Source organism: Bacillus rossius, chromosome 2, assembly GCF_032445375.1.
Source record: "Bacillus rossius redtenbacheri isolate Brsri chromosome 2, Brsri_v3, whole genome shotgun sequence".
Taxonomy (NCBI): domain Eukaryota; kingdom Metazoa; phylum Arthropoda; class Insecta; order Phasmatodea; family Bacillidae; genus Bacillus; species Bacillus rossius.
The window spans coordinates 5,566,893-5,590,439 of NC_086331.1; the positions used below are offsets into that span (position 1 = coordinate 5,566,893).

Genomic DNA, 23,547 nt, shown 5'->3' on the forward strand with positions numbered 1-23,547 from the left:
GCAAGCATGCAGAATGTTTTTTTTTTTTTTTTTACTAAACTTAACGAGCAAGCTTCTCATGTTTGTGATAAAGTTCAATTAAGCTTATCAAGGTAACGTTTCTTCACAGCCGTAATTCAAGCTTGACGTTAGATTGATTCAACCCTATAGACTTGTAACACACTTACTGCGAGATGAATGTGCTGGTAGGCCATCGAGACCAGACCTTATAACGAAACACACTCTACTTCTACTTAAGACCGCATAGATACAGGCCTTTCCAAAAACACAAGGCAAGGACTTGGATTCCAGAAGATCCTGGCCGGTTCGATCCAAGTGAAATAATTACTCAACTGTTGCCACGACTGATCCATTCCTTGATAACTGTTATTGGCTTTGTGTGTGGCCTCCGGTTGCCCAGTTATATTAATAACTAGAGACCCGGAAAATTCGCGGGTTCAATGACCTCCAGGATTGACTCCAATATCCTCTACACACTCGGGTAAATGCCAACTGTTCATTGGCTGCTGACTTGTGAGTCGTCTCGACTGGGTGGCCTGTGATTCGACACTTCTATGAGTGAGGGTCTCTAATTGGCCCTCAGTCCTCCAGATTAACAGTGAACCAATGACAGAAGCAGCACTAAGGTATAATTATTTGAATTTTAGCATAACACGAAATGAACCCGCGAATTTTCCGGGTCTCTATAGTAACTTATGTTTCTAAACAAAGCAATTTCATAGGGAAATAATGCAAAATACTGTTAGAAATGGAAATGTACACATATTATTTCAGGTAACATACAACAATAGACATAATTTATTTATCAACATATATATGATATCACATTCCTAAGAAGTAGCATGGTGGTTATTTACAAAGGCCACGGGCCCAGGCGGCTCGCTTCAGGCGCCCATGTCAGGGGCCTTGTCGCCCACCAGCGACAGGAAGTGGAAGGATATCGCCAGCAGGCTGATGCCCAGCAGGTCGCCCAGCGAGGTCAGGTAGGGGATGGCCGAGTTGTCCGGGTCCACGTTGCTCTTCCACATCCAGTGGATCATGATGTAGGCGATGTACAGCAAGGTGGCCACCTGCGACACACGCCGGCTGGTTGGGTTAAGGCCCTTGCCCACCCGGGCACACACACGCGGTGCGCAGAGCTCCAGGAAATACTCACGCGATTTCAAAACTACTCCAGATATCCGAGTGGGGTCTGCTCAAGAAAAGCATTTAAGAGTTCGCTGAGGGCCGGAAAGTACTTTTGATTTCGGATTAAGGTTTTAAACCATATTTTTAGAATAGTTAAAATGGCTAAAACGCATGTTTTCAGATTAATTTTTAGGCGTAAAACCAACCAGTAGAGATTCTTGAAAGCACTGAATGGACTTGCATTACACCTTTATCTTCATTTATCGGCCATATAATGTCACTGTCACCGCTAAAATTGCACAGTTATCCTGTCCAGAGGAGACACCGCGCTAGAAGCACCAGCGAGCGTCGCGCTTATCATCCCGCCTCGCTGACACACACACACCCCTGACAAGGCGGGGCCCTTAAGGTCAGTAGGTTTTCAAATGTTAAAAAAATAGTCTTATCTCCAGCAATCATTACGAAAAATCCGTGTTACATTCCCAATAGATCATTTTAATATTATTGCAAAGGGAAAAAATTGATAGTTAACCGATAAGGCTTTATAAAGTTATTCTAAGGTTTACTTTCGGATTAGCCACACTTGATGTTATTGTTTTATTTTCTATCACTCTAACAGGTATTGTTTTTGACTTGATGTAGGCTTTTGGACATACGCCATTACTTAGCAATGGCGTATGTCCAAAAGCCTACATCAAGTCATGCACTCCCATTGCACAAATCTTTCAAAGGTATTGTTTTTGATTCACACAATGGCATTCTGACAGTTCCGTACCTGCAAAGTTGCTGCGCAGAGATATACAAACACGAAAAGAGGCGTAAGGGTCGTTGACCCAGCTTTCATGTAGTTAATAGTGTAGACAAATATTATGTGTCCTGGAATGACCATTAGCATGAGAACTCTTGCTGTTCTTGCGTGTACCCCTGAAAAAAAAACATAGTTTAGGTTACAATTCTACGATTTAATTTTGTCCACATCATCAAACAATAATTGAGTTTCCATAACCAGATTTAGATAGATTAATGATCATTGATCAAAGCATACTTTTCTTATATATATCTGTGTTTTTTTAATACAGTTTCGCGCATTAAACTTCATTTTTTAAGTTCATCGAGCTTATTAATACACACAGCTCGAAAACTCGATGTCACTCGACACAACGACTAATCGAGGTCGAGTCGTCTGATCGCAAACCTCCTTCCCGGCATGCAAGATATATTTATCTATGATAACTATCTTCAGATAATTGATCAATATTATTAATAATGTGCTCTAATGTTATCAGTTGCAAGTAAGATAAATAATTATAGTAGAAATGAGGTGGATTCCAAAAGTGAATGCGTCAATAGTTCGTTAATTCTTGTCTGGCATGGTGGTTTCATGTGGAGAGATAATGTTTACTAAGGTGTGTTAGCAGTGAGTTGCATTTTTATAAACAATAACTGTTATCATCTTGTGATCTGCTAACAGTTTTTAACAGTCCTATATGTATTTATTGCACAGAGTGTTTATCATAGTAAATATTCATTTACTTACAGTCATTGTATTTAGAGAGTGAAATAAGTTATATTTATTATTTCTTACAATGATGCAAATGTAAATCTGCATAATTTTTAAATTATTTGAACCACAAATGCAAGAAAAAAAGAAGTATTTGGGTATCACCTGTAATGAGTGTAAATTTAGTGCAGGTCTGCCATTATATTTAATGCACTACCAGTTCGTTTAATCAATGCCCTCGTCTTTAATATTTGTTTTGGATAATTCATCAACTCATGTTATATTGTTGTAACGAAATGTTTATCGGTTAAGTGCCAGAGATGAGACGAATTCCTGTAATATGTATCTGTACAAAATTATACAATAATTCCATTTTTAATTTCCTTTTTGAGTAATATAGTGAGGATCAACAGAGTTTCTGGATTTTTTTTATGGAAACTTGCATGTGTTATGTCACTAATATTTTCAACAGATATTACGTTTAGTGAATATCTGCTGAAGATATTTGTGATAAAGCAATAAATGCATGTGAGATATCAAGTTAAAATGTCAGAAGTAGCCCTTCAATAATACTTGAGGCGATAAATGAAAAAAAAAAAAAAAAATCACCATTTCATGTGAGACCGAGTCTATATCTAGTCATAAAAAAACAATGTGCATTTTTCATGCAGTTCCTTGAATTTCATTATATGTATGATGACCAGATTTTTTTTTCTGCACAAGGAAAAAACTTGCATTTTTAATATGCAATTTTTATTACAGTGTTTCTATGTACATTTAAACATTTTAAATAAGTCAAATTTCCGTAAGTCTTACCTATTTAACAGGAAAATAACTATTAACAGCTAAAACCATAGATCAGGACCTAAGTTTTTTAAGCGAAACCGTGTCAAAATGGGTATGATCATATCATTGTTTTCTGTTCAGTTGGTAATAAACTACTGGTAAACATAACCTTCAAACCTATAGAACACACTCTATGAGTAAACTGATCATAAGAAAGACAACTCTACGGTTCTGTTATAGGTTTACAAGAAAATATCAAACAAACTCCAACACAGGAAGAGAATAATCTGTAAACAAAACATTCTTAACTATAGTTTATGATATTTAGGTTATGTTTCAGGAATGTTGTACGGTGCCAACGACCCATTAGTGAGGACTGCAATAATTAGTGGGTTTAGACTGCTTGCTGATTTGCGAACCATCTCAATTGGGTGCCCATGATTCGATACTTCTTTGTTCAAATTATCCTCATTGGCCCAGAGACCTCCAGATTAACTGTGAGCATATAGCAGAAGTAGCTAAAAGAAATATGTATCGGCATGTTAGTATATCGCGAAATAAAACAGATGGTATTTCCTGTTTCTAATAATGATAGAAATTTTCCTATATTAAAGGGCTAGTATTATAAATTTATTTTGTTTCTAATATTTCGTGTTTCCGAGCATGATTATAAATAAATTCGTAATATAACCAGTTTGATTGTTTCTGCATATTTTTACAAAAAGAAAGTCATTTTTCGGTGTTTCTATGAACTTTAAGAAAAATATTTGTCAGTCCTGGCATGTACTGAAATCATGAAAGTATGTGGTATACAATTTTGGATTAATCGTTTATATGCAGACTTCGTCATCAAAAAAATGTTTTTATTAATATTAGTAAATATTTTCTATAGTTTATAAAAAAGCCTAATTTTTTTATTGAATCAATGATGATATACTAAAAATAATGTGTTTGAAGACGAAGGCGTTATACTAACGGTTAACCCGAAGCCTAAAAACACAAGATTTAATGTTTAAAGTGCATCCTAGGACTAGAATAAAAATTTGCCTATAGGTTCTTTAAATAAAAAAAACATTAAATATGGTTATACATTCATAGAAGCAATTTAGGTGTGGAAATAGGTTCCCAAGAGCATGTGTGTTTGCTTGCCCGTGCAGATGTCGAAAACCACGCAGGATTTCATTGGAGGAAGGGTGTGGAGGTTCGAACCTCCTTTCTGGTGTGTGCTTTCAAAATTCTTTCCTTTGGTTGGTGGAGTGACGGTGTTTGGTACTTAGCGTGAACTCTTGTACACAGAACCGTGTGGTGAGTGGACTTTGTGGCACTTGCACCGGGCCAAGTGATGGACACAGTTTAAATCACCCGCTCCCAAGCTTTTGGTCATCCGGACCGGAGGACCACGCAATAAAAAAAATTGGTTGTCTGTAAAGTCGGTTTACGGACGATAGTTTAACGTGACAACGTCACAACAAAACATTGATGAAATGATTGCGTACTTTTATGAATAAAATTGAATCATTTTTATCGAATTATCACTATTTTGTATGCATACAAAGAAGGAGTGAAATTAAATCTACAATTTAATTGATAAATTTACTTTTATTTGCACTCGTTAATTCAAATATGTTTATTACTTTAACGAAGAGATTATTTTAACTATAACTTTTATACATGATTGCTATTTAACTTCTTCCAATCTGTGTTATTCTGTTAAGGATAGGACGATGATAGGAAAAGTAGGAAACGAATGGGAGTGTTTCAAGTTTAATGTGCCTCGAAAAAGTCAATTCGATGGTTGTTCCAATCGAGTGGAAGAGAGATAGATGCGGCGCAAGCGTACAATGAGCGTAACGGGACACAGAGTAACGGGACAATGTGCGTAACGGGACACTTTTTCGTGCGTGCAGCCGGCTTTCATTGATTTATTAGACGTTGTCACGTCAAAAGCTGGGGCGCGGGTGATTTAAACTGTGTCCATCACTTGGCCCGGTGCAAGTGCCACAAAGTCCACTCACCACACGGTTCTGTGTACAAGAGTTCACGTTAAGTACCAAACAGACGGATTGTACGTGATTTCTAGAGCCACGGAACTTTCGCGCATTCATTTAGTCGCAAGCTAGAATGCAAACCTCCACACTGTCGCACTGTGTTCATGATTGGACCGCAGTTATCTGGACACGCCCCTCTACGACCGTGAGCCAACGATGTCCAGCTAGGAGAGAAGTAAGCGAATGAGGTAGTGCCAAATAACAAGGATAAAAATGTTCTCGCTAAGAAATCAACCAATGGGAAAGTAAACATGGCTCGAGCACACCTATAACTTTGAATTCTATCCTGAGGCCAGAGGAATCCGCGAAATTTCCGGGACTCTAGTGATTAGAGACCCGTGAATTTCGCGGATTAATTTCGTGTTATGTTGAAATTAAAATAAATTATACCTTAGTGCTGCTTCTGTCATTGGTTCTCTGTTAATCTGGAGGACTGAGGGCCAATTAGAGACCCTCACTCATAGAAGTGTCGAATCACAGGCCACCCAGTCGAGACGACTCACAAGTCAGCAGCCAATGAACAGTTGGCATTTGCCCGAGTGTGTAGAGGATATTGGAGTCTATCCTGGAGGTCATTGAATCCGCGAAATTCACGGGTCTCTACTAGTGATTTCTCCCGAGGACTGGTGGTCGTGAACAGGGGCGTAGCCAGGAGGGGGTTTTAGGGGTTCAAACCCCCCCCCCCCCCTTAGCCCCAAATCTTTAATTAATTTCTTATTCATCACTCATCAAATTTCATATTAAAATTAATAAAATTTATACCATTACAATATTTAAATTTAAGTACCGAAAACTGCTAAAATAGCACTATTTTACACCTTAAAATCCAAATTTTCCCCGGACCCCCCGCTTTAATACGGGCCGGGGGGGGGGCATGCTTCTTAACACCCCCCATACACAAATCCTGGCTACGCCACTGGTCGTGAAGAGAGAGAAAGATGTCCCCCAAGGGTGCACGCCACGTGCCTTTCCCGAAGAACGCCTCCCTGGGGGTGATGAAGATCACTGTGTCCTCGTTGGCGATGCGGCCCAGCTGCTCCTCCTTGTGCAAGGCCGTGGATATGCGGCTGGCCTGCACGGCCACCAGGTTGCCGCCCACGCCGTTGATGACGGGTTGGAACACCGCTATGCCTTCGAAACGAGACACCATGAAGTCCAAGATGAGGCCTCCTGCACTGTGGTCACACGAGAGTCACACGCCGCGCCCTGGTTCGAGGCACACGCCCTCCACACCCAGCACACAGCAGCTTTCACTCCGGACATACGTGGGGGCAGGCATTTTTCGCGAAAAAAAAAAAACCTGAACGTCTACTAGACTGCAACAAGGTACACCCTCGCCAGCGGTTTCTTGCTTGTGATTGGCGGCCGTCTGCGAGAGAAGTCGTCGCCTTGTTTCACCGAGCCACTCAGGACGCGTTTGATTCCGCACTGACTTCATGTGATTGGTGTTGTCACAATCGACATGTACCTGAAAGAAGCTCACCCAATCACAAAGCACAGACGGTGCTACAATGTTTTGACTTTCAGCTAGTCTCGGAATCTTTTCGCGAAATATGCATACCCCTAGACATACCACATTCCTAGGGACAGGAAAAATTCGGTGGTTCAATGACCTCTAGGATGAACTCCATAGTTCTACGTACACTCGGTCAAATGCCACCCACTCATTGGCTGCTGTCTTGTGAGACGTCCCGACGTAACAGCCTGTGATTCGATAAAGTTTTGGTCGGGTGTTTCTCATTGGCCCAGAGACATCCAGGTAAGTTGTGAGCCAATTGCAGAGGCATCACTGAGGTATAACTATTTGTATTTTAGCCTTTCGCGAAATGAATTCGCGAATTTTTCCGGTCTCTAGCCATTCCTCCTCGACACTGAAATCATGAACGTGTGTGGCATACCATTTTGGATTAATTTTTCGTATGTAGCCTTCATCTTAAAAAAAATTTTGATGTGATAACGTCTCTATAAATCGATGAACGCCGACTGCACGCACGAAAAAGCATGACTCATTTTTCACGTTCCGCCCGAGCCGAGCGTGCAAGAATCGGCCAACAACCGTGCGAGTAAAATATTCTATAATATAAAACAGGTTAAGGCGGGCTTTTTAACTAATTGTTCCTTATTATATTTTTAACAAATTATTAAAATTAAATTTGCAAAAACTGTAAATAATATTTGAAAATTAAAAAAAGTATGCAATTTTTCATCAATGTTTTCTTATGACGTTATCACGTAAAATTATCGTCCGTAAACCGACTTTACAGACAACCCGCCTTTTTTAGTAATATTAGTAATTATTTTTATAGTTTCTGAGAAAACCTGATTCAATGATGATATACTAAAACTAAAGTGTTTGAAGACGTAGGCTTCATACGATCGGTTAACCCGAAACCTAAACACAAGATTTAATTTTTTCAGTTTATCCTAGGGCTGAAATAAAAATTTGCCTATAGGTTCATAAAAAAACATTAAATAAACTTTTATTAACATACTGAAACTCGAAAAACGGACAAATAAATATTAAGTGAGTTCCGAGGGAGGATCAGACAAAACAACATCACAAGCACAGAGAAACACAGTAAGCTGGCAGCGATAAGACATCTGCAACAAAACCAGTACTCAGGGCACTCTGCATCTGCTACCCACGAGTTAAAACAAGGTGGGAAGCCCTACCACCCAATGTAGGATCGACCATTTCTTCTTCAAGAATTTCCTCTAACAAATACATGTTGGGAGACACTGTAGGCTGAACCTTTTCGGTACAGAAGCCACCGCGAGTAGTGACTTGGTACAAATCTTCGAGGTGCTAGGTCCCAGGCTTCGATGGGTCACTCAGAAAAGTTCGGATTTCAACTTCACAGTGAAACATTTCTTGAAGACACATTTCTGCTTGGAGATCCGCACAATGTCACCGACGTTAGCTTTTTTGCTTTCGTAGATTTTTCACTTCGTGTTGGGAAACACTTTTCTAAGTAGGGGTTCATCCTTTAAGCCTTTGGGCAGGGCCGTATTTAGAGGTCTGGAGGCCTGGGGGCAACAGAGGAGCGGAGGCCCGCTGGCCCCAAATTATTTTCCAAATAAAATGAACAATTTTTTTCAGTCGAGTTTTCCATTAAATAATTTATTGTGAAATCAAGTAGATTCTCTTATTATTTAAAAAACATACATAAATATAATCGGAGACAAGAATTATAGGAAATTAAATTTTAGTTATAATGAATATTTCTGTTAATATTTAACAATAATATAATCATGAATGTACAAAGTACTGTAGGTAAAGGTAAAACAGCGAAAAAAGAATATCAAAGGATTTGTGGGGGCCCTCCGTTTGTGGAGGCCCCGGGGCTTTCGCCCCGATTGCCCTCCCCTAAATCCGGCCCCGCCTTTGGGCATCACGTTTGTGGTAGAATGCACCGTGAAAATTTTTCGCTGGTAAGGTTCGGCAAGACATCCAGCCACTTTTATGTTCCGTTAGCCGTGAACTGACACCACATCTTGGTGTGCACATTTCTGTTAAACCTCTCGCTATGGAGGCTTTGGTATTACTAAATGTAGAGTAGTGTTTGATGCCATACTTCTTCATCACAGCTTTCAAGGTGGCGTTGTTGAATTCGTCACCGAGATCCATTTGTAGGTGCGATGGAATGTGTCCATTAAGAAAAATGTCTGCCATGGCCTTGGTAACATCGGACGCTGTCTTCGAATTCACAGTTCTGACCCAAGATAACTTTCTATATATGTCGATGTCGATGACCATAAACATGTACTTGAAGTCCTTGTTCGTTCGGGAATATGGTATCAACATAACAAGGTCTGAAACAACTCGTCACATTATTTTGTTTCGTTATAGACTTCTCCGCAACCAACACAATCATTTTTATTTCACTCTTCTGGTGGGCCGTCGTCAATTTCCTGATTTAGAACTGAAGAGTCGTTTTCACTTTCCGATGAATGAAGCAGGCTTGCATTTCTTTTAGTTCTACTTCGTTTCCTTGTACAAATTTTATTTTATTTTAATTTTTTGCATTGTGTCCTCCTGCGGCCATTTTGACTTTATTTCGTTTTGTTTTCGTTATTTTTCTTATTTAAATTCTTCTCTTTCTGCTCTTTTGTTTAATTTATTTTATTGGTCTTCCTTTTGTATTATTTTCTTCTCCTTTAGCACTGCTAGGTTTTCAGGATAGTTCAGAATTTTGGCTAGATGTGCTGGTTTACCCATTCGTCGTACTGATTTAGCTTTCGTTACTAAGGGCACTGGTGAAATATCACACAGCATTTTACTGGTTGTAAACTGTTTTGGCGGAACTTCTTGCGGTATCTTTTCAGGCGTAGGAACGTTTCGTATTTTTACGTAAGCTGTCTCACTATCGGAAATTCCAAGAAACGGTGAAAAGATCTCTGTTGATGCCCCTGGAATAGAAGTTTGAGAAGTACTAGGAAAAGGCGAGATGTTCTCCGTCAAAGTTGCTGGAAAATAACTCTGAGAAGTTTCTTGGGAATACGAAGTATTCTTTCCTGAATTTTCTGGAAGAAGGGTTCTAGAATTAATGATACTTTGTTCAATCGTAGGCGTATCGACATGCTCATTTTCTGGCTGGGTCCCATTTGAAGCTAGGTTCTATCCAATAGTGTTTGTAATAAAATCTTATTATGGGATGACATTAAGTTTGAAAGGTATACCAGAAATTTGAATGCAGACATGCAATTTTCAACTGAAGCTGATTTGTTCCAGGCAGCAGTCAGCCTTTCTCTGAAATAAAGCCTCGTCAGTTTTCTTGAAGGATGGTTTGCCATGAAGTTGTTGTATGCCTTAAATTAAATAGGTCTTTAGAGGCTTGAAATATACCCGGTCTGATGGTTGTCAAAATAAGAGAACAGTGAAAACGGCAAATATTTCTTTATTAGTTAGATTTTATGTATTTAGGCCTAAGGTACAAAATATATAAAAAAACTCCTGCCACATTCGACCACAACAATAATTTTAAAATCTTAATTGACTGTTATTTTAATTACCCTTCCCTCAAAATACCTTGTTTACCTTACACATATTGAAGTATACCATATACACCACTGAAATAAGTGGTCCATCTATCACTAAATGTGTCCGGCCCATCTGTCCCAAAACCATGGGAGAGATGGAGCACTGAATAACTACAAACTTCTTTGTATAAAAAAGATCCAAGTAAGCTAGAGTGATGCAAAAAGTTAAAATATATCCTTAACAATGTAAATATATAACAAAATCCTGCATTACAAAAGTCAACACATTTATTGAACTAAATGCATTGAAATGTTTTTCACCTACCTCGTTCCAATAGACATGTTCTACACGTAAACTGTGTTGCATAACATACAAAAAACGCAATCACGGCAGTTACGCATCCGCCATCTTGGAGCAAACTGGACATAGCTGCACTCTAGCGACTGGTTTATGAGCTACTAGCAGTGGCCCGTCTCTCCCGGTGGTCCATCTCTGCCGGAACTACCCTAATACTGTATTTCTTTATTCCTCCTTCTGGTTTTCTCCGTGACATACAGTGCGAAATATCAATGGCGTATGTCCAAAATAATGATTTAAATTCTCGAGGCGGCTGTGCGCACAAATAGCTCAGTCGGCTAGGCGCTAAAAATACTGACACTCGTCAAACAAACATACTCATAACACACTGAAATTATAACAAGGCATTCATAATTCCACGTTCACAAAGAAAAATACACAAACTCGTGAAACACCCAGTCACCTCTACCTCTTACACAATGGCCTAAAACCAAAACAAACAAATAATATTATTCATAGCAAATAAGGTAAAACAGCAACTGAGTGACAACCGCTCACATCACTCACTGCGGGATAGCACTCACCAATCGCGAACACAGTGTGGGACAATAAATACACAGTAGGCCTACACGGGTTAACTGCAACGAAAGTTAGCTTTTGTAGCAGAGAGATGTCGAATATTGGGTGGTCAGAAATGCAAGAATTGTGTGGCCAGACGAGACCATTATAGACCACTGAGCAGAGGACACTGGGGTGGTATGGCTATGTTGGAGGAGTCGACAGGAAATATTTGAGAATGCAAAAGAAAAGCTTGGCCAATAGCATTTGTGGATGCTCAAAAAAAACGGTTAGGTATGTTGTACATTTTCTGCAAAAAAAAATTGCAGCGAAAAGAATACGAACAGTTTTGTAAACATGTGTATATGGTGGCAGTTATAAAGTTTCATTATCAACAATATAATAATCTCGTACTAATATGAACAGTATGGTTTGTTGCAGGAGCATCTGTGTGGCTCTTCAACTCAGGCATTAGACACTGTGGCTGTTTCCTCGACGCTCAACCATGATTAATATTATAATATACGGACAGAATGTCCAAGAACTAAACGTCAAGCCGAGAAAAGCTGATAGGCCAATTAAATACGGTTCTGAATCAAAAAACCAAAATCAAAATTCATCGCAGTTTTTAAGTCAAAGCATTTTTTTTTTATGTTATAAAATCCCCACCCTGAACCAAAGCTCTATATTCTGTGTCTACAAATATTTTCTACTCAATCCTAAATACCCCTACTACTTTTAAAATTTCACAATAATATCAAACATGCTATACTTTTGGGGAGGGAAATACTTTCAACGATTTATTTGGCAACAATTTTTAATCGGGTAACTTTGACTTTACATACTGTAAAAAATTTACTTTTCTAATTTGGCAAATTATTCGAAAATAAGGTTTATTTATTTAAATAACTTAATAAGTTAGCAAAGTAATTATTTTTACGGTATGAATAGTCAAAGTTACCCATTAAAAAAATTTGCCGCATAAGTCGTGCAAAGAATATTTTTTCGCCAAAAGTATAGAATGTTTGAATTTATTTCGAATTGTTAGGAATAGTAGGGTAAAAAAATTTGTATTTACAGTATCAACTTATTTTGTTTAGGTTGGGATTTTAAAACTTTAAAAAAAATGGCTAAAACTTAAAAATACGACACTTTTTTTTAAATTTAGGTTTTTTTAAATTCATAACCGTAATTAATTGGCCTGTCAACTGTTTCCAGCATGTATATTTTTGTTGCGTGAATATTAAATAAAGCTTCTTAGATATGGAAAGCTACGGATACATAAATTAACGAGCAAATGAATTGTATGTAGAACATGGAATATTTATTAAAAAATACACATGAGGTGGAGGATCATAGCTTGAAGTGACAGTAATTGGCCGGAAAGAACCTTAGTTGAGGAAGATTGAATTGAAAAACCTATTGATGCAAATCTCTGGCACCAGCTGTAGAGTAAAAACAAAAAGATAATAAATTACTTTGACGTTATACAAAATATAATAATATTATTAATAAGATGTTTCTCATTAAATATCGGTAATATTAATTGATAATGTTAAATCAATTTACAGATGGTTTTATAAAAACTTTAACTGAAACATAGCTCCCATGAATACTTTTTTTCATGGAATTCTGCACCAAAACGTAGTTTTAGAATATTTGTAACAGCCTTTAGAGACTTTAAAAAAAGGGGGTGGGGGGTTGTCTGTAAAGTCGGTTTACGGACGATAATTTTACGTGATAACGTCATAAGAAAACATTGATGAAAAATAGCATACTTTTTAATTTTCAAACATTATTTACAGTTTTTTTTGCAAATTTAATTTAAATTTTTTGTTTAAATATAATCACGAACAATTAGTTAAAAAGCCCGCCTTTAACCTGTTTGATATTATCGAAGATTTTCTCGAACGGTGCTTGGCTGGTTCTTGCACGCTCGGCTCAGGCGGAACGTGACAATGAGTCACGCTTTTTCTTGCGTGCAGCCAGCGTTCATCGATTCATAAGACGTTATCACCTCAAAAGTTTCAAGCCCATGAAGTGGAATAAAGAGGAATCACAGACTCGAAGGGAACCCTTGAAGAAAGGACATTGAACCTGCGTGAAGCAGCAAAGCAAATGGCGACTCTGACCTGCTGATGAGCATGGCCGCCATGACAGGAGTCCAGCCGCTGTGAAGCACTTCGCGCGTGTGCTCGTGGTTCTTGGCTATCCACACCCACAGGGGCGTTATCAGCACGTAGCAGGATATTATCAGTGGGGCCAGCCAGTCTTCTTTACCTGCACGAGAATGACAATGTTTTGAAAAATATGAGTTTTAACTATGATCAAGGCCATGGGCGTGGATCCATAGGAAAGGGGCGTGGTTTCAGGGGGCTCCGATCCCCCCTCCTGGAGTTAAGACACCTCTAGCTGAGGGGTTTGCACTTGCCGAATGGTGACTGTGAAACGGGGTTGATGAACACATACGTCAAAACTATGTTTTATGAAAACTTTCAGTATATTTTTAATGTTTTCTGCATGTTGCGTGGATATAGGCCAGAATATGGGCGGTAGACAACATAAAAGCAACCATCCTTCGATTATTTGTTTCGGTTAAAACCCATGTTTGGGGAGGGGGTGTTTCCCCATGAGTAGAGATCTGCAAAATTCGCGGATTCATTCGGTGACAGGATAGAATTCAAACACATAGACCTCTTAGATAATTTTGCTATTGGCTTACTGTTCATCTGGACGAATCTCAACCAGTTATAAATCCTCAACCAAAGAAGGATCGAATCACAGACAAACCAGCTGAGACGACTTACAAGTCGGCAGCCAATGAACTTGCGTTATTTGCCCGAGTGTACAGGGGTATGTGCAGTCCATCCTGAAGGCCATCGAAACCGCGAATTTTGCAGGTCTCTACTAATTATAAATACAGTTTGCATAAGTACTAGTTGCAAATTTCGTTATATTTCCTAAAGACATGAAGTCTGCAAAATGTCACACATTGTATTAAACTGTTATTTTTCGTTTATTAAATACTTCTCTTTACGACTCAATAGTTTTAAGTAAAATTTCAGCTAAAAACATATTTATTTGTAACCATTAGAGTTCGTTCAGTGTGCGATAGTTAGATTCACAATGAGCAAGGACTGGAATATTTCGCGGATAGATTTAATGTTAGCCTAAAATTATTATTTTCTTAAAGCTGTTTCTACGTTCAGCCGATAGTTTTTTTCTGAAGGAATTCGAATTACTGAGAAACTCCCAACTAAAAAGTGACGAGTCTCAGGCAACACAGTTGAGATTTCTTACAAGTCAGCAGCCGATTGAACTGATAACAAGGGGCAGGCATTTTTCGCAAAAAAAAACTGAACGTCTACTAGACTGCAACAAGGTATACCCGCACCAGCGATTTCTTCCTTGTGATTGGCGGCCGTCTGCGAGAGAAGTCGTTGCCTTGTTTCACCGAGCCACTCAGGACGCGTTTACTTCCGCACTGACTTCATGTGATTGGTGTTGTAACAATCGACATGTACCTGAAAGAAACTTACCCAATCACGGAACACAGACGGTGCTACATTGTTTTGACTTTCAGCTAGTCTGGGAAACCTCTTCGCGAACTATGCATGCCCCTGTTGATTGGTAGGCACGGATAAATTCGCGGTTTCATCGCCCTCCAGGATGGAATCCACAATCCTCTGCACACTCGGGCAAGTATCAGTTGTTCATTGGCTGCTGATTTCTGAGACGTTTCAACTGGGTAACTTGTGATTCGTTTACTCGTTTATTGAAGGTCTCCCATTGGCCCGTAGTCCACCAGATTAACAGCGAGCCAATAGTAGAATCAGTACCAAGGTATAAATATTTGAATTTTAACGTATCGCGAAACGAATCCACGAATTTTTCCGATCTCTACTGATAACTAGAGGCAGGCATTTTTCGCGAAAAGATCTGAACACTTATTATACTGCAACAAGGTATACCCGCACCAGCGGTTTCTTCCTTGTGATTGGCGGTCGTCTGTGAGATAAGCCGTCGCCTTGTTTTACCGAGCCGCTCAGGACGCGTTTACTTCCACACTGAATCACTGTGATTGGTGTTGTTACAATCGATATGTACCTGGGAGAAATTCAACCAATCACGAAACACAGACGGTGAAACAGTGTCTTAACTTTCAGCTAGTCTCGGCATCTTTTCGCGAAATATGCAGTACCAAGGTATAAATATTTGAATTTTAACGTATCGCGAAACGAATCCACGAATTTTTCCGATCTCTACTGATAACTAGAGGCAGGCATTTTTCGCGAAAAGATCTGAACACTTATTATACTGCAACAAGGTATACTCGCACCAGCGGTTTCTTCCTTGTGATTGGCGGTCGTCTGTGAGATAAGCCGTCGCCTTGTTTTACCGAGCCGCTCAGGACGCGTTTACTTCCACACTGAATCACTGTGATTGGTGTTGTTACAATCGATATGTACCTGGGAGAAATTTAACCAATCACGAAACACAGACGGTGAAACAGTGTCTTAACTTTCAGCTAGCTGATAACAATAGCTCCAGTAGGTATACGATTTTGAAGTCCATTCTGGAATGCAAAGAACCCGCAGCTTTTCTCACCGATGGCGTCGTACAGAAGTGTTGATATCCACGAGAGAAGAGCGAGTGACGTGATGTCTCCCAGACTGGCGGCTATGGGCGTGGCCACATTGTCCGGGTTGATGTTGCAGTGGCGTGAGAAGACTATCACCGCTGCGGTTATCAGACCTGCAACCAACCATGCGTGTTCTGGGGCTACCATTGCTCCCGCGCCAATACAACACTCAGGTCATATTGAACATTATTTGTGGCAATCTTAAATGCTTATCATTAGGGACACCTGTATTTTGCGAATACATTTCGTGTCAAGGTATTTCACAAAACACTGTAGCTTTTTCTAAGAGTCATGGCTAGGGACCGGAAAAATTCGCGGATTCAATGACCTCTAGGATAGCCTCCATTATCCTCTGCATTTCTCAAGCAAACACGCGTGTTCATTGGTTACTAAATTGTGAGGCGTCTCCACTGGGTAGCTTGTGATTCGACGCTTCTTTGGTCGATAGTCTCTCATTGGCTCAGAGAGCTCCAGTTAAACTGCGATCCAATAGCAGAACCAGCAGAATTGTACACATGTTTGAATTTCAGCCTATCACTAAATGAATCCGCGAATTTTGCCGGTCTCTAGTCATGGCAAATTGTGAGGGTGCAGCAGTACGTTGACCACATTCTCATTGGCCCCGTCAAGAGCGGGACGACACCTCTCCCCGACCTCAGCCAATAACCACAGGAGAAAAGCTACAGTATTTTGTGAAATACCTTGACACGAAATGTATTCGCGAAATACAGGTGTCCCTACTTATCTTTAGCACACACCATAGACGCTTTTCCGATGTTTGGCCATGCAGATGGCTTGTCTCTAAGGAAAAATTGATAAGTTTTTACCCCAAGGCCTTATTCTGATTATCACTTGCTCTTTCGGGTTACTTTTATTGCGTGCCTATAATGTAGTCTTTCATACAAATTTTGTTACTACCAATTACATTCTGTTCAATGCTACAATCATCTAACAAACAGATTTTTTTCACAATGCCAAGCCGTTAGTTAATCATTATAGTAAACCCTGAAGCATTAGTAAAATTATGAGTAATAAATTGTCACGAACGAACGGGTTGTAAAGAACATACTTACTTATGTTTTAAGTTTTAAAAGGTCAAATGTTTATTTTGTCTTAAAGTGGTATTTCCAGTCAAGAACTAAAACATTATTAGCATTTCTTAAAATCATGAAATATCCTAAGATATTGTTTTTCAATGTACTTAATAAGTCTCATTTGCGTAGGTTCTGTTTACCTGAAACTACATGTGTTTGTGAGTAAATGATTAAATTCCTCGAAACTGAAGACGTCATACGTGTACAATGTCTATTTACTCTTTGTTATGGTTTAATGTCAGAAATATTTTAAGTAGTTGTAGCATTAATGTTAACTTATGAAATATGTCGTATATCAGAGTTGTTTTATTTTGGAGGGGTCTTATTATCTTACGATATTGTTTGTTACATATTTATGGGCATTTTCATGTCTATAGTATTTAAAGTACACTAATTTTTTTATATTTCAAAAGTCTTTAATAATTTTTTTTTATATTTATATGCCTAGAAGTATGTAATACATTGAGATAACTAATTCAATTTGGTGATGTAATGATACTAAAAGTTAATTTATTTCCTTTAGTCGTGCAACATTGCCATTAAATGTTAATTAACACCTTTAGAAATAACCAAGTCTTCAACCTAACGCCTGATGTAGGCAATTTTTAGTTAATTTTGTTCTAATTGTGGCAAAAATGTTCTGTTAACTGATTTTTTTGCGTATTTTTCATAAAATGAATTGTGGTAAGTCAGAATGTAATTACTATTATAAAAAAACATTTCAGCGATATTCACATTTCACTAACTGTGCGATGTCTGGATTCCAGCGATTTCCCTTGAGCACGTGGAAGTAGAGGAAAGACTGTTCTCTCGGGAAATACACTCAATGGATCAAATCGCTGTACAGAACTGCTGGGCCGCTATGCTATATGCGTTTTCAAACAACTCCCTTGCGTAAGCAAGGAAAATCTCTCTACCCGGCGGTACGTTAGAAGCTGGTGACTCTTTCTTTTTGAATAATCTATGGTCATAGATAGTAACGTCATGTAAACACAAGATAAGCACTCCATTCACACACAACCCTTTACAAATATACCATCTCAAAAGTGCACCTTAACATGCTACAAAAGGATGTGTTCTGACAAAGAAGTAACAAAAATGCGAGGAAAGACATGTGTATATATATATATATATATATATATATATATATATATAAAAGGAAGAAACCGCTTTGAAATCATGAATGCTCCACAGCAAAGAGGGTGCCAGAAATCTTTTTTTTTTTTTTTTCAAACAAGAAACACGCCAAAGAATTTTAAGAATAACTCAACTGTGTGAAAAACGTAAAAGAACCTTCTAGAAAGCGCTGTAAAGTGTCTGAGGTAGAGTTGCAGAGATAAGATGCCAGTGTGAAGCGTTCCAACGGTGTTCTTGGCCGTAAGGTTAATGTGAGGTGTGCGTTGGTTGCCACTGAAAAGGACAAATAAAGGTCCCAGTTTTTGATTCATCTCAAAATAATTTGACCATGCCTTTCACAATGTATGGAAACTAACCATGCACTTGTCGACAAAACAATGAAAGGATAAAACATTTTTTACTAAACTGGCTGGTTTTAGACTTTTCATTTAGCCTTTTTCCTGCGTTATTGCTTCAAGTGTGATGCAAAATAATAAACATGTTAAATATGTACACTTTAATAAATGCATGTTTATAACGTGAGGAAATACTAGCAATTGTATGTTTTAAATGCATAGTTTGTATATCTATGTTAGTTAATGATTTGTTTTTATAATAATGCGGAAAAAGATACATTGCCCTTAGCAACAGATGTACAATTTACTTGACTGAATACTGGGATTTAATACTGTAACAACGAAGATTACATTTAGCTGTATAAAATGAAATTGTCATGTTCAACAGTTCAACAAGCACACTGAACAACTGGACATAAATAAGGTTTCCTTCTTAAACTGCCAAACTTCAAAATCAACAGATTTAAGGATTCCAATAATTTTTACATAGAATAAGTGAAATGGAAAGAATATCCAAATGAGACAAAACGCTTGTATGGACGAAATAAATCATTTTTAATTTTTAACAAAATTCTTCGTAGTCAATTTAGAGAAGTACTTACACGTTTATTTAGCTAACAAACTTATCAATAAGTATATTATGATTGTTTCATAAGTCAGTCTTTATATTTATACGGCCATAAAACCTGTTCGAAATAGTTATGAGGAATATTGATGCATTCCCGGTAAATTAGTTGAACAGCACTACAGTCGAAATATTTACGGATGTTCAGGTATTGAATGTTAAATATATTATTTTGTAATCCAATATTAATGAATATGCTATTTTTTTAAGTACAACCTTATATTATTAATAATACTAAGTGGAACTTAGACGAAATCAACTTCGTATTATATATAAAAAAATTACAATATTTCGAAGCCAAGTTTTACAAAATATTTAAGAACTAAATTTTTTTCGCAGAAAATATTGAATAGGTCTCTTTTGATTTCAGTGTGAATCTTTCAGATATTTTTTTTCAATTCGTCTAAAGTTAAGAGGTAATAAAGCTCAAGTTTGGCGTTAATTTTCAATAAATAATTTAGCAATAAATAAGCTTAGGAATTTAATTTGGTTTGCGGGAACAAGGTTAGTGATGTGATGAGTGGTCCACTCAGGGGGACTTAGGCCCCAGGTGGTCGCGAGTAGTGTGAGAACATGTAGACGGCTGGAGACCTTACCAGAGGTAGGGGAACCCAAGTGTAAGTGTGAAAGAATAACATGGTACAGCATAACAATAGTAGTCACTGAGACAAAGGTAATTTAAGCTTAAGTGTTCGTAATTCGATTTAGTCTAAATTCCGCAATGTCTCTTACAGGTTTCTGAAGCTCCTGCATAAATGAGGCCCGGATGCAAGTAAGATTCGTGTTATTTCATTTTAGATCTTGTCAGTTTATTTAATTTAATGACCCGTCTGTACTGACGTTGAATGTTCGTAAGTCTGAGTTATTTTCAACTAATCATTAAGTCCTTAGATAAGTACAGCGTCATACAATTGGCACTTTCCGTATGGAAGGGAAACTACATGATTCTCGCAGTAGGTTTTTTTTCTCAGTATTTTTTGACGTGATAACGTCTTATAAATCGATGTACGCCAGCTGCACGCACGAAAAATTGTCACGTTCCGCCTGAGCTGAGCGTGAAAGAACCGGCCAACAACCGTACGAGAAAATCTTCTATAATATCAAACAGGTTGAGGCGGGCTTTTTAACTGATTGTTCGTGATTATATTAAAACAAATTATTTAAATTAAGTTTGCAAGAAACTGTAAATAATAAGTATTTGAAAATTAAAAAGTATGCAATTTTTCATCAATGTTTTCTTATGACGTTATCACGTAAAATTATCGTCCGTAAAGCGACTTTACAGACAACACCCCCCCCCCCTTTTTTTTTTTTTGTTAGTCGAGTCTCTACCCAGATATTTGTTTGTGAGTTGCGTTGTTTCTTTCCCCAGATATTAGTGGCACTGCTTGATTATCCGCCTCACACACGCGTGGTTATGTGAGTGGGGCGAGAGAGGCTGGTGGGATGTGCTGGCAGGCGGCTATGCGGGGCAACCAGCACTCTAGTGATCCGTCCCACTGGGCAAGCAGCCCCTGGGGGCTGGGTCACTGCCCACACTCTGACCTCACTGACCCGCCACAAGCCGTCTCCACTCCCACCCTGTGGGCGCTGCAGATCACTTACATGTTCGTCTGCTAGAGTTCGCTGCTGCCATATTAGTTTAGTTTATAAATGGCAGCCGTCTCCGCTCCTGCCTTGTGGGCGCTGCAGATCACTTACATGTTCGTCTGCTAGAGTTCGCTGCTGCCATATTAGTTTAGTTTATAAATGGCAGCCGTCTCCGCTCCTGCCCTGTGGGCGCTGCAGATCACTTACATGTTCGTCTGCTAGAGTTCGCTGCTGCCATATTAGTTTAGTTTATAAATGGCAGCCGTCTCCGCTCCTGCCCTGTGGGCGCTGCAGATCACTTACATGTTCGTCTGCTAGAGTTCGCTGCTGCCATATTAGTTTAGTTTATAAATGGCAGCCGTCTCCGCTCCTGCCCTGTGGGCGCTGCAGATCACTTACATGTTCGTCTGCTAGAGTTCGCTGCTGCCATATTAGTTTAGTTTATAAATGGCAGCCGTCTCCGCTCCTGCCCTGTGGGCGCTGCAGATCACTTACATGTTCGTCTGCTAGAGTTCGCTGCTGCCATATTAGTTTAGTTTATGAATGTGAGCCGTCTCCACTCCTGCCCTGAGGGCGCTGCATATCACTTACATGTTCATCTGCTAGAGTTCGCTGCTGCCATATTAGTTTAGTTTATAAATAGCAGCCGTCTCCGCGGCTGCCCTATGGGCGCTGAAGATCACTCACATTTTCGTCTGCTAGAGTTCGCTGCTGCCATATTAGTTTAGTTTATTCATGGTACCCGGCTGCCCTACCCGTGTGTGAGCAGCGACAGGGAAACGGCAGTGCCCCGAGAAAAACCCAGAGGCAACGGCAATGCGTTTCCCACTAGCGAAAAAATTTCCAGGTTTTGACCGCGCCAGGATTGGAACCCCGGTCGTCTCGGTGGAAGGCGAGTGCTCTGACCAATCAAACACCGCGGCAGTAGATGGGGGGGAGGGGTGAATATAAAAGGTTTATCTCGTGCTTTTACGGGTAGTCTTGGTTTTCGAGTTGAAGCCGTGTCATGAGCCACTCTGGAGATGCTGACAACGGGAGATCCGGGGATGACGCAGGAGCGGGCAGCGAGGGGTCCAAGGTCACCAGTGGGGGAACGTGGCGGACGTCGCCGACGGCGGTGAACTCACCCAGCACGAAGCTGGCCAGAGAGGACGTGACCAGACTGCTGGCGCACAGCAAGAAGGCGTGGTCCAGCTCTACGCTGTAGCTCTTGATGCCTCCCATCACTATGGCCACAAGGGACCCCAAGAAACCTACAACAATCGCTTGGCACTGAAACAATTATTCGGCATGATTAGTTCCCAACAAAGTCTAGCCTAACTTAAACCAAAAAAACTTAACCTACGCCGGCTGATTCTCGAGCCAAACTACACTTAGGTTGTCAAACCAACATTTTCAAACACATTATGTATATGTCACGGGTAATGCTATACGAAGAAGTAAAACCAGGTTTACCCGGGTTACCTTAGCATTATCCAATGTTGAGGGTACATTAAGTAAAATCTTGCGATTAACCTAGGTCAACGCCAGCTGGGTAATGTTAGGTGTTGCGTCATTTTTGAGCACGTTAGGTTAGGTAAGGCTGGTTGGTTAAGGTGTCAATAAAACCAAAGTTATCAATCGTTTGGTTTATTTTATCTAACATTACCCAGTCAGCGTTGGCTAGACCCAGGTGTACACGGGTAAACTCCGAATTCAAATTTATTTCAGTCATTATTCTAACTTTACCCAACTAACAAGGATAATGCTAAAGTTCACTCGGGCAAGCCTAGGTTTACGTCTTCTTCTTCTTCTAGCATTACCTGTAACATATATAACAGAAATTTCATAATTTCTCACAAATAAACCACTGTAATACACTCAAAATTCAAAAAAATAAAATCTCATAAGTGATGTCAGCTTCAGTAATTTGTTTGAACATTTACTAGTGTTTTAAGCCAGCAGGAAAAAAATTTGAGGTATTAAAAACGGTACATAATTTTTAAAATTCGCAGTCATTACAGACAGCATTCAACAAAGTGTCAGTTGTTAATTTATTTATTTTTTTAACCTTTGTTTTTATGTACACGATTGTACTCATAAATTACACTTTTTATTTCCACATATTTTGCTATCCGAACACAGGAAATAAAAATCCTACGCAAATCCTTAAGATAATTAACACATCCTTGTTACTTAATAAAAAAAATATATCATGATTGTATTGTTGCAACAACAATATTTCAGTTTAATACAAATTACCTGATATTTATTGACAGTATAAGTAGTATAGTTTAGCTACTCTGGGCACCAAAGTACATCAAACTAACAGTAATTTAAATAAACTGGACTGTTTTCAGGGACCATGGATTTTTTATTGTGACTTTATCATCCCATTTTATTTAATCTTAAAAAAAAGAAGACTCCAAAATTAAAAAAGTAACAAGCGTAAAAGATTTATATATTTTTTTCCTCGTTTTATCACGCTTGCTCGAATCTCTTAACTCAAATCATGTTAATATTTGTTTATTATAAAAAAAAATAATAACAAACATTTAGTACTTAACTTAAAATACTGCCATATTAAACATTAGTTTGTTATTGCTTGAGCTTACAACGAGTTAACTTGAATATTGTTAGATTGAATGTTGAAAAAATGAAAAATGTATTATTTCAAATGTACCACAAATATAATATAATTACTATAAACAAATCTTAGTATGTTATTAATACGCCTTTTGTTTACAAAAAAATTCTCATGCAGTTAAATTGTTTTCATTTCTCAAAACATAGGTCTGTATTCCAAGCTTATTTAACAATATTTTAATCGTCAGTAATAATGATAC

The 23,547-nt window shown here is 38.7% G+C and overlaps 1 protein-coding gene across 1 annotated transcript in view; it reads right to left on the reverse strand.

The window, feature by feature from the left end:
- Positions 1–744: 744 nt before the first annotated feature.
- LOC134529902 (solute carrier family 41 member 1-like) overlaps positions 745–23,547 on the reverse strand; it is a 48,494-nt gene continuing 25,691 nt past the window's right edge. Inside the window, exons 4-9 of the mRNA XM_063364460.1 lie at positions 21,850–21,994; positions 15,908–16,054; positions 13,432–13,579; positions 6,430–6,638; positions 1,904–2,052; positions 745–1,070 (exon numbers count right to left, since the gene is read on the reverse strand). Of these exons, the coding sequence (XP_063220530.1) occupies positions 885–1,070; positions 1,904–2,052; positions 6,430–6,638; positions 13,432–13,579; positions 15,908–16,054; positions 21,850–21,994 (984 nt within the window). The 3' untranslated portion in view covers positions 745–884. The remainder of the gene's footprint in view (positions 1,071–1,903; positions 2,053–6,429; positions 6,639–13,431; positions 13,580–15,907; positions 16,055–21,849; positions 21,995–23,547) is intronic.